This window comes from Rhinatrema bivittatum, chromosome 13, assembly GCF_901001135.1.
Source record: "Rhinatrema bivittatum chromosome 13, aRhiBiv1.1, whole genome shotgun sequence".
In the NCBI taxonomy this organism is placed as follows: domain Eukaryota; kingdom Metazoa; phylum Chordata; class Amphibia; order Gymnophiona; family Rhinatrematidae; genus Rhinatrema; species Rhinatrema bivittatum.
In genome coordinates this window covers 64,679,041-64,694,443 of record NC_042627.1, presented here as the reverse complement: position 1 = coordinate 64,694,443, position 15,403 = coordinate 64,679,041, and the positions used below count along the sequence as shown (strand labels likewise).

Genomic DNA, 15,403 nt, shown 5'->3' with positions numbered 1-15,403 from the left:
CCCCCCCCCTCTCGCCTACTGTGACTGGGGAGCAGGCAGCCCAGCCATCCAGGTAAACGGCTTTTGCTAAGTGCTCTTTCCATTTCCACCCATTACGGACATTGCAAACAGCGCTGTTAAAACCGTGACAGAAAACGTTCTCAGTGCTGAGTGAAAGATGGAATTGAATGCTAAGCACTAGGATCTTTCCTGAGTGACGAATGCGAGTCTGAAATGATTTCATTTTTAACAAGCTCCAAGAATCCTTGGCTCTTCAAAGTTCCTGCATCCTCTTCTTTTACCCTAATTTAATTTAAAAGGCAGTTATATTTGTTATATTTTTAAAAACTTACTGGGGCTAAACTACGTGCATCTTGTGTTCTAACCAGGATTCCTGCGCTGAAAAATCTCTTTCAAGGATCCTGCGTAATTTGCTCTCACAGAGTAAAGCACAATCCGTCCGTCCACGGGACTCTGTTAGGGATCCGGACAGCAGTGCACCCAGTTTGCTTTGGTTTGTGACAATCCGAAGTCGCCTAGGCGGAGGCCTGTTCAAAATCTTTAAGCCAGGAAATAAAAGCAAAGTCTGAAAGGAGAATTTGAATGGTACTATTTGTTTTACGTTTCAGCTCGATGATCCAAAGGGATGTGATTTTATTTTGCTGGGACTGTTGTCCTAAGGGTCTGTATCTTTCCCTTTGCCTTTACAATACTGTCTAGTGTCATAAGATTTCTTTGGTCAGATTGACTTCTAAAGTTTGTATTAGTTTAATGAGGCTACCAAATCAACAGCACGAAGAAGATGCTCCAAAAAAATTGATTTAAAAAGTCCCTTTTCGCTAATGTTTGTCTAAGTAATAAAATAAAAGTGTTTAAAAATGACATGGCAAGCTGTACATTTTCTGGTCAGTTTCCAAACAATTAAGGATACAGGGTTAGCTCAGATTGCAGGGTGTTAACCCCTTATAATAAGGGCCCGTGACCACTTATTATTTAATTGTTTTAATCCTCCTGGTTTGGCCAGGGTTCAAACAGTTTCATGTTCCCAGTGGGATCAGGTGGCAGAGCACTGACCCCCCCTCTCCCCCGTGTTACGTAGCTTCTCAGCCTCAGCCAAAAACCCAAGCTGGGACCATCCTCAGCTCATGACTCAGGCTTGGTAAAATGATTTCACTCATACTTGACCTTAATCCAAAAAAAGAGGCTAAGTGGTAATTTTTTAAATAACAGGTTTTTATCCTTCTTCTTTGGCCATGGTCGTAATGTTTCTGTTTCCCCGGTGGAGTCAGGGGGGACAAGGTGTTAACCCCCCCCATGCCGTTCTCTCATTCTCAGCCGAAAGGCCCAAAGGGGCCTGCCCTCACCTCATGGCCCTCGCCTCCGTTGCGTTTGAGCTGAGTGGCCAGGAGTTGTACTGCCGTGTGCTAGTGTTGGATTCTTTCTCCTGGCTCTGCCACATCATCACCATCAAGTGCATCTTTGATAGGAAGGTTGGCAGCTGTGCTTCATCGGTTCTCTACCTGCTCCACTGGCTTCTTTATTCCACTTATGCTGCCAGGCCTTGAGCCTTTTTTGAAGTCACCACCCCATCAACTCTTGTTACCTCTAGCACACCATTCAGTACTAACGGGCCGATACAGTACAGAGCGCGCCGATGGAGGGCACTGTTAACCTGCCACTGGATGCGCGTTTTCCCTTACCGCTTATTCAGTAAGGGGCCGAAAACGCGCGACCAATCCGCCGAACCTAATAGCGCCCTCAACATGCAAATGCATATTGATGGCCCTATTTATTTATTTTATTTATTTATTTGCGTTTTTTCTATACCGGCATTCATGGTTAGAAACCACATCATTTATTTATTTATTTATTTATTTATTAACTTTTATTTACCGACATTCGTGAAGCACATCATGCCGGTTTACAGGTAACAAGGGGTGAGTACAGAAAACGGAACATAAACAAGTGCAGGGAGATCAAAAGTTACATTACAACAAGGGTTTTAAACTTGGAGGAGAGATAAGAATAAGAGAGCCGAACAGAAAGGATTACATTATTTACATTATATACATTATACTGTGGATTACTATTAGGTATTCCCGCGCGATTCAGTAAGTAAAATGTGCCCGTGCATTCAGTAAGTAAAATGCGCGATTCAGTAAGTAAAATGTGCAGCCAAGCCGCACATTTTACTTTCAGAAATTAGCGCCTACCCAAAGTTGGCCGGCGCACGATCCCCGGCACAGCAGCAAATACGGCCGCTGTGCCGGGAGCCTGACCCCGCCCTTCCCCCTCCCCACCCCCTCCCTGCCCCTTTTTGCAAGCCCCGGGACTTACACGCGTCCAGGGGCTTTCCGTGCATCGCCGGGCCTTTTTAAAATAGGCCCGGCGCGCGTAGACCCGGATTTACGCTCGTAACCCTTTTAAAATCCGGCCCATAGAGATTTTCAAAAGCCATTTACCCACAGTAAAGTGCGCTTAATGTGGGTAAAACCTATGGACAATTCAACGGCATATATTGTAGCAATTTTCAAAAGCCACTTAACACGGGTAAAGTGCATTTCCACATGTAAACCCCAGTTTTAAGCGTGTAAATGCTTTTGAAAAATCAGGCCCTTGGTGGTTTCTTGCACACTTTTACACAAGCTGGGGTGAGGCGTTCCCGGGGGGCGGCAGAGTTGAGGTGGAGTTTGAATGTAAGCACTTGCTGTTTGATTTTATAAAGTTTGTGCATAAGTTACGCCCTTCAAAGAGGAGATTAACCTTGTGCAGTTTATTCTGAGCATGTACCAAGCCAATTCCCTGCAAATTTTCAAAAATTCGAGGTAAAGTCTGAACATAAAAGGTGAGCATGGACTTTACCTGACCATACGCAGTTATAAAATGACCCTCCCTAACTCAAAGTTCCTCCTTACAATCTGCCTTACTGCCTTACAAGCCCCCAAATCACGTTTAGCTTTCCAAATGTACATTCTTATTTATAGTCCTCTCTTTCAAATTGCCCAAGTGGTAACAGCATCAAATAATATAAACAAAATTACGATAGAACATAATACAATATGATAAACAATTACTTATTATACAAATAGGTCTAAAATGCAATAAAAGATATGTTTGGGCACAATTGTAGCCTGCTAAAAGCTCAGTTAAAGATCAATGTATCACTCAGGGAAAGTGGAGTGAAATGAAGTCAATAGGATAAGCTTGTTGTCACCTGAAATGCGTTGCAGCTTTGTATTTTAGAGATTCATACTGGCCCTGATGAAGCCTTCCAGTGAAACACTGGTCACATTGGCAATTTGAGGATTAAAAGCTTTCTCGTAGAGTGCTGTCTTTGCACGCTGGATTATAGTAAAATATGGGGATCCTGTCTGAAGAATAATCATCAAGCAGCAGTGTTTAAGTTAAGTATTCGTTTTTGATTTGTTCTCACAGTTTTGGATATCAGGTGGACTAATTCAGATGAATTAAAAATTACTGTGGAAATTTTATGGCCTATGATTGATACAACTGAGCTTTTTAGTGGAGCTCACTTCCGAGATCTTTGTCTTCCACTTAACAATAAATTACAAAACATCTTTAGAGATTATCCCACAGATTAACTCATTATGTCCCAGTCTCCTATGCAGAGAATAGTTTCTTAAAAAATTTGAAACATAAAGGGTTAACTTTTTTTTGCAAATTTTTTTTTAACTCCCTAGCGCAGAAGTTACTTTTCCCCCTTTAAAGGGACCATGGTGGGAAAGATTCCTGCTGCCCCTAGAGATGATGCAATCAATGCTGCCCTGTAAAAGGGCAGACTCCCAAGACACCTCGGCAACAGGTCTTCCTACTTATAAGTAGTGCGAGTTACTCAGTGTTCTTCATCTCCTGTCCCTGTGATCCAGAGTTGTTGTTCTTCAGTTCCATTGTCTTCATTCTTCAGGTTCAGTGTCTTCAATTCTTCATCTCCTGGCTACCTGCCTGGTCTTCTCCATGTCCTCCTGTCCTATCAGTCCCTTCTTCCCTTCTACCTGGTATTGAATTTGGCCTAACTTCTGGATTCTCTTGACTATCACCTGCCACTGACTTCTGCCTGCTTCCAGATTTGCCTATCCTATGTCATCTCTGACTCGGCAACCTTGACAGATATCTCCACCTTCTGCAGTGGCCCCACCTAAGACCTGCAGGCCCCAGCACCCAAAGGCTCAACCCATGAGCTGGTAAAGGTGAAGCTCCAGTTGGGCTTCTTCCTCATCTGGGTCCACCTGCTGACAGTGGGAACCTGCAGGGCTCCTCCCTGCAGGTTGTGCCAGCTATACCTTGGTCCAAGGGTCTACGAATTCAACTTCTAGAGTATTGTAACTCGGTTTTCTTTGATTTACCAGCTTGTGCACCTAAAGTTCTACAGCTTGAACAAAATCTTGCAGTAAGAACAATATTTTGGTTTACCATGGGGAGTTCATCTTCAACCATATATGAAAGTACTTCATTGGCTGCTGCTATCATATTGGATTCAGTTTAAGATTTGTATAATGGTTCACACAGCTATTTAGATGGATTCTCATTGCTTAGCAAGGAAGCTTTCAATGTATATTCCAGTTTGTTCTTTATGATCTTCCTCTCAGCTGTGCCATATTTGCATCATTTTCAGCATCAGAGAACTAGGACTAAGGCATGGTCCATGATTGCTCCAGTTCTTGGAATATCAGAGGTTTTGAAAACATATTAAGACTGAGCTTTTTATGAAAGCTTATGCTGATAGTGTGCCCTTATATACTGTATCAGCCGGAAAGTGCTAAAGAATTTTATAATGGTGATTAAATTGTTTTAAATGTTTCATGTTTGAATGTTTTATGTGCATTTTACCATGGTTATGTACTGTATATTTTATTGTGTTTGATTTTATTATGTCTGTTTTGTATTATGAATGTCTGGTGTTATCCACACTGAACATGTTGGATTCTCAGAATATAAATTGTTGAAATAAATAGATAAATAAGTTATTAATATGAGCTTAACTAGTCTGGAACTGGACCTATTATTGTTTTATGTGTCAATACAAGAATCTTGAATCTAAATTGGGACTCAACTGGCAGCCAATAAAGGGAACACCAAATTGGAGAGATATGGTTCCTGAGGGCTGGATCCCATTAACAGTCTGGTTACCATAATTTGAATGAGTTGTGTCTAGTAGATTCAGAGGGCAGCCCTATTAGCAAGGAATTGGACTAGCCCAGTCTCGAAAAAAATGCAGGCTGTATTTACTATACTAGAGCAGTAAATGCAGCCTATTCCAAATATGAATGCAAAAGGAGAAGCCTGCATAGAGGGAAAAAGCAGGGCTTCACCGTTGCTGCAATCTGGGGTTTGATAGAGAGTTTTGAATCAAGGAATGCTCCCAGGCTACGAACCTGGTAACTGGCCGGCGGTTTCATCTCATTCAGGGCTGGACATGGCAAATCCTCCGAAGAGGACTGATTACTGAACCAGAGAACCTCTGTCTTCTGTTATATCTTTTCTATCTTGTGTAGTCTAACTACCGAAATATTTATATTCTTCGATGTGTTGCAGTTCATGTCCATCAGCAAATATTTTTATAACGTCTGAATTCTTTTTGCTGATTATCATAATTTTCATTGTCTTGCTCTTCAGGCTCATTCAGTACAGGTTCCGCATATTCTATCCTCTCTTGAGGGTCTTCTTTCTTAGAATCTAATGGAGATGGCATGCACAAGGCAAGCAAATATAGTAGAACCCACACTATCACATACTATGAACAGAAAGTATTTGTTTAAGTGACCCTGTTTTTCCTCTCTAAATCTGTGCGGGAACAGGCATTTAGCCTGGTCCACCTTAAATCCCATAGAGGGAGAGAGCTCTATAGGCAGGATCCTGCTGGGCAGGAAGAGCTCTGTGGGCAGGACCCTACTGGGACCTTAAGAATGTGAGCCCAGCTGGGATCAGGAGGCCCTGCATCTCCAGGAGCAAGGCGTTCCTGACCCTCTCTGAAGGTTGTGAGTACACTGTCCTGAGGTAAGGCAGTCTACTTTTGTGTTAAAGGGCTGTGTATGGAAATAAAAGTTTAAATTGCATTAGAAAAGGCCGTTTACTGGAGTCAGTTTGGTTTTCTGCTTCGGCCTAGGAGATTGGCTCGGACATCCTCTCAGAGAGACTGTCAAATATTACTAAGGGTCCTGTTCACAAGATAATCAAAGATCCAAGCATTTATTACCATCTGTCCTGCAATTTTTAGAAATACCATATAATGCTGTAATGAATATCAAAAATAAAAAAGTCCCATCACATAATAAATTATCCTCATTTGCATGTTATTATACAATACTGTAGTGAATGTCAAAAAATCAAAAGTCCTTTCATATAAATAAATTGTATGAAAGGACACAAGTACTTCAAAGTCAAATCCTGTCCTGTAAAATAATCCCTCTCACAGAATGTCCTTGTAAAGCTCTGAGAAAGGACCCTGCAGCAGCTGTGCTGTACAAGCGCAATATAACCAGGGGAGTGAATTAGTAACTTACCTCAGCAGACTGTTTCGTATTTGTCTGTTTGCCAGCGTCAGCTTCTGCAGAGCCAGCCTCACCGAGGACATTTAAATTCCATGCTAACACTAAAAACTAATCATATCAATAGAAGCTGTCGTATTATGTTTTGGATCTGCCAGATATTTGTGACCTGGACTGGCGCTGCATGGACCTGGTCTGGCCCAGCTCAGCATTTCTTAAGTTCTCACATTCATTTGCTTTTCAGCCTTTTGGCTAAGATCACCTTTTATGTGCAGACTTTACCTCGAATTTTTGAAAATTTGCAGGGAATTGGCTTGGTACATGCTCAGAATAAACTGCACAAGGTTGCATCTCCTCTTTGAAGGGCGTAACTTATGCACAAACTTTATAAAATCAAACAGCCAGTGCTTACATTCAAACTCCACCTCAACTCCGCCGCCCCCCGGGAACGCCTCACCCCAGCTTGTGTAAAAGTGTGCAAGAAACCACCAAGGGCCTGATTTTTCAAAAGCATTTACACGCTTAGTGTTTCTTTCTGTTCAGCAAATGAAATAAACCAAAATAAACATTAAACAAACCAGAATTTGAAAAAAAAAAACCCCTCCCCTCTGAAATGAAAAAAAAACCCAAAATTTTCTTCCCTGCACTTCCCTGTTTATCTTTGATGTACAGATCGGTGATTCTCTGAAGATTGTAGGCCACATCAAGCATCTCTCAGGAGAGAATCTGAGGTCTGAGAGGGGAGAATAAGTCTTGCTGAGTATCTTCATATGGTGACCTCATTGTACTACATCCACGCCAGAGCTCAGCAAGGTGATCACCAGCATGGAAGTACATGAAAAGTGACAAAAAGAAAATTCATACTGGCTGCACCTCAGCACTAGGACTAATGAGGGTGGTAGTGATAGGGCAGACTGCAGACAGCACCTCTGGTACAAGTTACAGGCCAGCAGGAGACCCACACATCAGCTAATGATAACATGTAGGGGGCGAAATACAGTTACCTGGACTGCTGGAGATAAAAAGCGGATAATGTGCTGCATTTCAATCAGGAAATCACAGAGAGAGCTCGCCAAAATCTGGAAGAAAAAAAGAGCGCTAGCTTTCAAGTGATTGAGATTGTAGCCAATTTTTCCTCAGTTGCTTGCTTTCTTCTGCTTGCTAGTGACCTGTGTGACTCGGGTCTGAGCCCTGCCATGATGCCCATGTATTAAAGCAAATGCCCCTACATGACCACATTGATTGTTATTCCTGGGACTGAGTTCTGCTGGGTAGTTTTGGAATGAATTGACCCTAGCGTGTAGTGTTGTGAGGGAAGTATCAAGTGAATCTCGTAAGTGATGATGTATCTTTGTTGCATGTTTATGGATGATAGCAAAAAGTGTCCAGCATTGCTTGGATATTCTGGTCTGCAACAGCTTCTGTGGGTCTGTGCCTGTGTATATTGGAGGCCTGTGCCTATGTGTGTGTGTGTATAGTGGGGGAAGGACCTGTGCCTGTGTGTATATGTGTATATGTGTGTGTGTGTGTCTGCCTGTGAGTGTGTGTTTGCCTGTGCCTGCCTATGTGTGTGTGAGCTTCTGTGCATGTGGGAGCCTATGTGTGCTTCTGTGAGCAGCTTGTGTGCACTTCTGCGTGCCTGCATGAACTTGTGGGTGCTTCTGCACACTAGCGCGGGCTTACATATATACTTGTGAGAGTTTGCATGGGTGCTTGTGTGAGCTTATGCACACTTGTGCAAGCTTATGTGTGTGCCTGTGGCTGCCTGTCCCTGTACATGGGAGCGTGAGCGATACAGCTTCGCAGACAGCATATTAGCGAACATTACCTTGTATTGCTAAGGTTATTTGGTCAATACCAGCCTGTGTGTGTGTCTGTGCTCGTGAGTATAGGCGCCTCTGCCTGTGTGTATGTGCAGGTGTGTCTGTGTGTGTGTGTGTGTGAGTGTATGTCTGTCTCTGTGTCTCTACATGTGTGTGCGTGCCTGTGCCTATGTGTGTATGCATGTGTATGTGCCTCTGTGTGTGGGTGTGTGTATATGTGTGTTTGTGACATTGCTTTGCAAACAGAGCATATTTTCTTTGTACATTGCACCTTCCACTGTTCCAGGCATCACCTGCTGATCACAGATAGACACAACAGTGTGACCAACATGACGAACTGACCAGCCAACATACCGCCTTTTATTTATATACATAGATAGATAGATAATAGGAATCCTCTGTTGCCCTGGTTATTAACTTCATTTCTGTAGCCATCTGTTGGCTCAGACAAATCCTACAGTAGTTCTCATTGGTTCACCAAAGTTTTTATTTGAGAGCATGTTTGGCCTCCTGAAAACAATTTTTGCTGTTTGGATCACACTGAATGCTTTCTACCACTGACTAGTGAAAGAGTGCAAAGTGTTTGTGGTTTGGTGTCTGCTTCACAACATGCATGTCATCAAGTGGCTGTTACGGTTATGAGGTGTTGGAGTGGATTCTTGGGTACTGCGGTGATGGCCACTCCCACGGGGAGGAGCCCTGTGAGGAACCGCAGTACTAGGCTAGACTCTATACACGCAGACACAGAGAAGTAGTATTTATTGTACAGCTCAATGGTACTGCCTGGGGAGCGGGCAACAGTGAAAGTAACCCAGTAAGTAGTCCAGAGGTCCTCAGCAGAGGAGACCAGTCTCACACTCGAGTAGGTGATAGGCAGTGCGGCGTAGCAGGGACTGGTCCCGGATGTAGACACAGAGCGCTGAAGTTGAAGGTGAGACAGACTGAAAGGGTTAGTACTCACTGAAACAGAAAGCTGTATAGTTGAAGGTCTTGGCAGGCAGAAGTTGTTCAGTGGCAGGCACCAGATTAGGGAGATCAGGCCCTCGAGGAGTGATTACCCGGTATCCCAAGATAGGTACCTGAAATAGAGCAGAAGGGACCCCGAGGAGCGGGTAACCAGGTTAGTGAAGAATTACCCCGAAGGGCAAGGAGAGCTTCCTGCGGCAGCTGGGAAGTGGCAGAGCAGCTTAGACCGGAGGCAATCCAGTCCTTGCTAACTCAGTTTGTTAGCAAACGAAGGGCAGTATAAATACCAGGATGTGATGACGTCACTCGGAGGGGACGCCCCCGAGGTTCCCGCCATGACGTGGATACGTGCGCGCACCCTAGGAGGGCCTCAGGAAAATCATGGCGAACATCGCTGTTGCCAATCTGGGGACACCGGAGAGAGCGGCATGAAGATGCGGCAGCAGCCGTCTTCCCAAGGCTTGAGGAGAGAGAAGGAAGAAAGGTGAGGCACAGAGGTCGAAGCCGTCTGAGACCGACGGATGCAACAGTGGCAGGAGGCAGGAGAGGAGATGGAGCTATCAGCTTCCATGGCAGAGAGATCAGATTATGAATCAGTACATCAGCTGGGTCCTAGAAGGTAGGCGCAACATTTTATTGATTCGATTTGATGTCCATAGCTAGCTGCTTTGAGGGTGTATCTGTGTGTGTGTGTGTGTTTGTATGTTGTATTTGTGCAGCGGGTAAAGTGCCTGTACTGTATTATTTGATTCAGGCTAGGTAGACTTGGGGAGAGCCACTTAACCCCGAGAGTGAGCGACAAGGAATTGGATTTGTTCTTTGACGTCTGCCGGGTACTTCCTAATGACTCGGGTCACTGTCAGAGATAGGATGCTGGGGCTGATGAACCTGCAGTCTAATTCAGCATGACATTTCTTAGATCAGGGAGTATAGAAGGCTATTGTTTTCTTAATTCCCCTGCCCTTCCTGTGCCAGGTTGCTCTGTATATTCAGTTCTGAATCAAAAGGGCCTGCTGTCCTAGAGGGGGTGAAGTGGTGACCGAAGCTTTAGTATTGTATAAAGCAGACATGTTTTGTTTTTGAACAGATCATATTTCCTTGCTGGGTTGTACTGATAAGACATATTAGGGTGAAGTAAAATGTACATATGGACCTTCCTTAATACCCAAACAGCATTCTGTATAGCATCTTCCTTATTTTGACAGTGATGTTTCTTTGAATACAATGGAGTTATGCTGCTTAGGTGTTTCTGAGTATATTTAAATTGAGGCAGTGTTGTGACTGAAGTGTGAGCAAGTGATTTGGGCTTCTTCCCTTTAGTTCTTTCCCTGGCAACATGCTGTGAGCATGCTCAGTATGCCTTCTTCATCCTGTTTCGTATGTCGGTGAGGTCAGGAGATGGACTGCACATCTGGAAAGGGATGATGTGGATCATGCATAATCAAGGGAGGTTACATTCCAGGAGCTTCTCCCTATAGTTTTTGGCATAGGATATCTTATTTTTATTCGCCAAGAGCAATGAATATCCGTTTGCTGAAAATGTTTTGAGATGCTGGAAATGACCTGGATCGGATTGACAGGCCCAGAGGTGGTCCTCATGCTCTGCCAAGATCCCCTCGTAAACACATCGATGAATATTCTCCCCCGTCTCAATGCAGGGAAAAGCGATGCCCATACTTTTACCCACATGAAAAAGGGGGGAAGGGACGGGTTGGAGATTTCATTTTCGAATCTCCGCGCGTGCTTTCCGGCGCATACTTTGCACCTGTGGCAACGCAGATGCGTTTGTGCCTGCGTTGTGTGCGCCAGTCGCATTTTCAGAGGGATCCTGGGAACGCGAGCTTGCAGTCTTGTACTCGCGGGACTGCAAGCTCTGTAGGGGGCCGCCCTAATCACTAACTGGGCAGTGAGTCCTTACAGAAAAGAATGCCTTGGTGTTTCTTGAGCTCATGAAGTGCATGAATGAATACTGGGGTGATAGTTCCCTGTTATTTATTTCACTCTTTCAATCCTACAGGTTTTAGAATTTGCTGTATCACTACTTTTTTTTGTTTTTTTGTTAGCATTTTTTAGAGTTCAAAATTCCTAATTCAGTGGTTAATGCTGGCATTTTACTGAAGCTATTTTTGGTGTCTTGCAAGTGGTAGAGATGTATGTTCTGTATACAAAACCATTAATTGGTAAGAGATGCTGCTTACTGTACCCGTTCTGCTGGTATGTGCTCTACCAGTTTTGCATTCAGAGCTGCTTTCTGTTAATTAACTTAGAAAGTGATAGAAAGTATTGCTAAAAGAAGGAGAAATTACCCTGCTGAGTACTTGGCTGGCATTCTGCTTTGCAGTATTGGGCTCACATTTAGTGGTGGCGAGTAGCTGTTAGAAAAGTAAAGTCACAGGTTTGCTAGTTGCTGACATAAATAATTGCTGCGTATATATTTGTTGGCGACCTCTTTAGAGCCGCATGGAGCTTGAGCTGCGCCTGTAATGGGCTAAGCCAACTCTCGGTGCTAAGGTGAGCGGCTTGCATTCCACCAAGAAGGAAAATGCTGGCGTGCCTGCGCGCGCTTCCTGATATCAGCCTGGAATTCTCCTTTGGCCTCTGATAAAGCTTTTCAAGCGAAGGGTTAATTGGGCCAAGAACATGGAAAACAAAGGGCTGAAAGGCTCATAAACTGAGGGACTTCACCCCCGCCCTCCCTGCTCAGAGTCCAAAGGGAAGGGCGGCCAGGCCGGGGGTAAGATTTCAAAGGCTTTACTGGTAAAGGCACTGTCTCTGCAGGAAGCTGAGCTGTGAAAACAAAGTGGATCCAGGCTCCCTGGGAAGAGAGGAAAAGCCAGAGCGGACACGTACACTGTTTGCTTAGTGCTGAAGATGTTCTGTTCTGCCCTGCCAGCCTTCGGGAAAAGGCTGCACCCTGGAGATAAGGTGGCCAAATTCCCCATATGAACTCTGAGGGACAATCACTTTCTCTCTTTGCCCTTGTCTGTGTCTTTCCCTCTCCCTCATGTGTCTGCCAGTTTGCTTTTCTTCTCTCCCCCCTTGGTGAATATGCACATGATAATTTACTGTAAGAGGTGAAAGTAATGACAGACCATGGCCAGGCTCATTTGGCAGGCCTGGAAGTTTGCTAGGACCCTGCTTCTGCACTGGGAGATAGCCGTTAAGTGCTGATGAGAGATGAAGTGCTTGACTTACTCATTAGAACTGCATTTAATGAGAATGTTTGACGGTGTACCTAAATATTCAGAGTCATAGGAGTGGTTGAAGCTCTCTGCTTCAACGGCAGAGAGCTATGCTGCCGCTTACCCAACTAATCAAGCTTGATATTTCACTTGGATGCAGCTCCATCACTGCTCTCTACATTAATGGTGGGGGTGAAAGGGAAATAGAACCAAGAGCTAAGAGAAACAGATAAGTCTGAGAGAAAAAAGTGTGTGAAGCTTGCTGGGCAGACTGGATGGGCCGATTGGTCTTCTTCTGCCGTCATTTCTATGTTTCTATGGTTTGTGCCTCTGTCTGATAGTTTGTCTTTATGTACACGTGACATGGCGTATGGGCCTTCTCATCGTAGGCTCTTGCAATAGAGTCTGATACATGAGAATCACTTTGCCCATAGGAAACCACAACTTTTAGTTCTACAGGATGTATAAAAGTTTTGGTTTCCCAGAGCGAAGGGAAACTTTATCCAGAGAAAGATAGTCCCGAGTCAGTTCAAAATGAAGTGCCTGCTATGTTCTTGATAAAACCGTAGAAAAATAAAGTCAATATTAACAATTCCCTCCTCAGACAAAGAATTTGACAGAAGTAAACTACTTTTAAAATGATTTTGGCCCAGTAAAGCTGTGGTGGGCCGGGCACCCTCTCTCAAGGTGTCAGAGCACCTCTCTCACATGCCAACAGCAACTGCAGCACCTGATCAACGAGTGGTGGGCGGACACTGCCAGGACCTTTGGCGTCTCCTGGTGGACGAATGCTGCCAGGACCTTCGGAGTCTCCTGGAAAATCAGCTTAAAAGCTTATAAAATAAGAGGCTGCCTCAGAAGGAAAGCAGGCAACCAGACAGTCAGCATCCATCTTCTTGATGCTGTCTTTGCATGCCTTGGGCCTTACTGCTTCCGGGAGGAATTAGAGAAGGCAAAGACCCTTTCCTTCCTAGTGACATTAGCAAGTGTCATAGTTGATATGTGCGCCACACATTTTTTTTATGTCTAGGTGTTGTCAAAAAGGCAGCGTTGTAAAATGTTTAGTGATTCCTAAACAATGATTCCTGTTTGAGGGTGGGAGTCAGGTGGACAAGAAAAGGTACTGAACTGTTCTCAGGAAAGTAAGAATGAGGCAACATCAACAGCTTGCAATAAACATTTAGATGGAGAGTATTAAATGGGACAGCTGCCGTATCCTCATTGTCTCTGTGTGTGATCTCTCGCCCAACAGCCCCCGGAGCGACAGATTGTGGTGGGAATCTGTGCCATGACTAAAAAGTCCAAATCTAAACCCATGACCCAAATTCTGGAGCGTCTCTGCAAGTTTGACTACATCACGGTGGTGATCATGTGCGAGGACGTCATCCTGAACGAGCCCGTGGAGAACTGGCCGGTCTGCGACTGTCTCATCTCCTTCCATTCCAAAGGCGAGTGGCCCCAGTCAGTGTTGCCAGTGACTTCCTCCGAGGAAAAGCACAGCTCAGTGCTGCTGAAACCTGCGGCTCACCAACATTTTCACTTTGATGTTTAAGTCCCAGACATGCAAATTTATAACACAGGCATGTGATGTTTAAAATAGTTCAGGCTGGGCACGCGATTTCCACAGGTAATCCACAAAAATTCATTTTCTCTTCGTTTTTTTTTAATGGAGAGTTGTTGCTGACTTGGGCTACAATCTCATTGGCTGTGGAAGGGGCTAAGAACACATGTGGGTAATGTAAGTAAAATAGTTTCGGTTCTGAGGATTTTAATTGGGTACAAAAGTATGCACATACTTTGCATCTGGCAGAGGTTTGACAATGAAATATCTGCGCATACTTTCCCTCCCTCAGCTTGTTCCTGCCTCTTTTTTTGTTTTCAGCAAGTTCACAAATGCACGTTGTGTTCAGTGAGTACAGTTTTATCTGCACTGGGAGGGAGGGGGATTTATTGTATTTCTTTGGATAAATATCCATTTACTACTGGAAATCCCTTGGAATATTGCCGCCTTCCCACTTTTAGACTCATCAGACCTCAAGAGAGCATTTTAATAGCTATGTCATCAACTACGCCTTGTCTGACACAGTTTAAGCCACTTTACTGGCTGGAGGTAGTTGTCAAACTGTCCGCATTGGGACAAAGACGTTGCATGCTTTACACCTGTGAGCTTTGCACCAATTCGCATAACGAAAGAACGTGCGCGCTTAAGCTTCAGAACTTGCCGCAGGCACTAACTGCGCACAGTCACTTGCACAGGCTTTTTTCCCCGGGGTAGAATTTTGCTGGAAAAGCACATGGGAGGACTTCAAATTGCCGACTACGCACATACCTTTCCTTCCATGACCTGCAGACCAATGCTGGAAGCACATTACTACCATAGCAAAGCAGAAAGCGCTGGACTCGAGTCACGGGCTCTGCTCGCTGCGATTCCAGGCAAAATGGAAAGTGCTGGGAGGATTAGGGTTGGGGTGGGAGGGGTATTTGAACACATAAGATGCAAGTTGGGGGAGAGTTGCAGTCTGGCTTCAGTCCACCTCTTGTTTATATTTTTCTAATCCCTTTAGAGGGATTTGGGGGAGCAGGGATGCTCAGTCCGATAGGGTGCCATAGCTTGGGTGGGTGGGTGGGTGAAGCTTTCATTCTGGCCACTGGACCCTTGAAGTAGATTTTAGTTTGTTCTGCAGTGCCATTCAGCCAGCTATATTCTTTTGAATATACCCAATTAAGGTTAAATTTGTATTTATTTATTTATTTATTTATTTGTTTATTTTATTTGTCGTGTTTTGTATATCATCATTTGGTTTCGCCATCAGAATGGTTTACAGAATTTGGTAAGTGTGTTAGTTAAACTAACATTACAACGTTTTGTCATAAAATCGTTTTACAAATTCGTGATAAGTTGTGGGTTAGTTGGTATAACGTGCTAATATAAGTAGGATGGGGTTAC

At 44.2% G+C, this 15,403-nt stretch overlaps 1 protein-coding gene across 18 annotated transcripts in view; it reads left to right on the top strand.

The window, feature by feature from the left end:
• Positions 1 to 15,403, top strand: part of PPIP5K1 (diphosphoinositol pentakisphosphate kinase 1) — a 149,781-nt gene that overhangs the window by 31,843 nt on the left and 102,535 nt on the right. For 17 of the 18 annotated variants that reach the window (XR_003852305.1, XM_029574303.1, XM_029574314.1 and 14 more), the window contains exon 3: positions 13,709 to 13,904. Coding sequence is in view for 17 of the 18 variants with exons in the window: in XM_029574303.1 (XP_029430163.1) it covers positions 13,709 to 13,904 (196 nt within the window). In the remaining variant the exon portion in view is untranslated. Of the gene's footprint in view, positions 1 to 12,020; positions 12,200 to 13,708; positions 13,905 to 15,403 lie in introns of those variants that run through there. The other variant, XM_029574305.1, reaches the window with a different exon arrangement.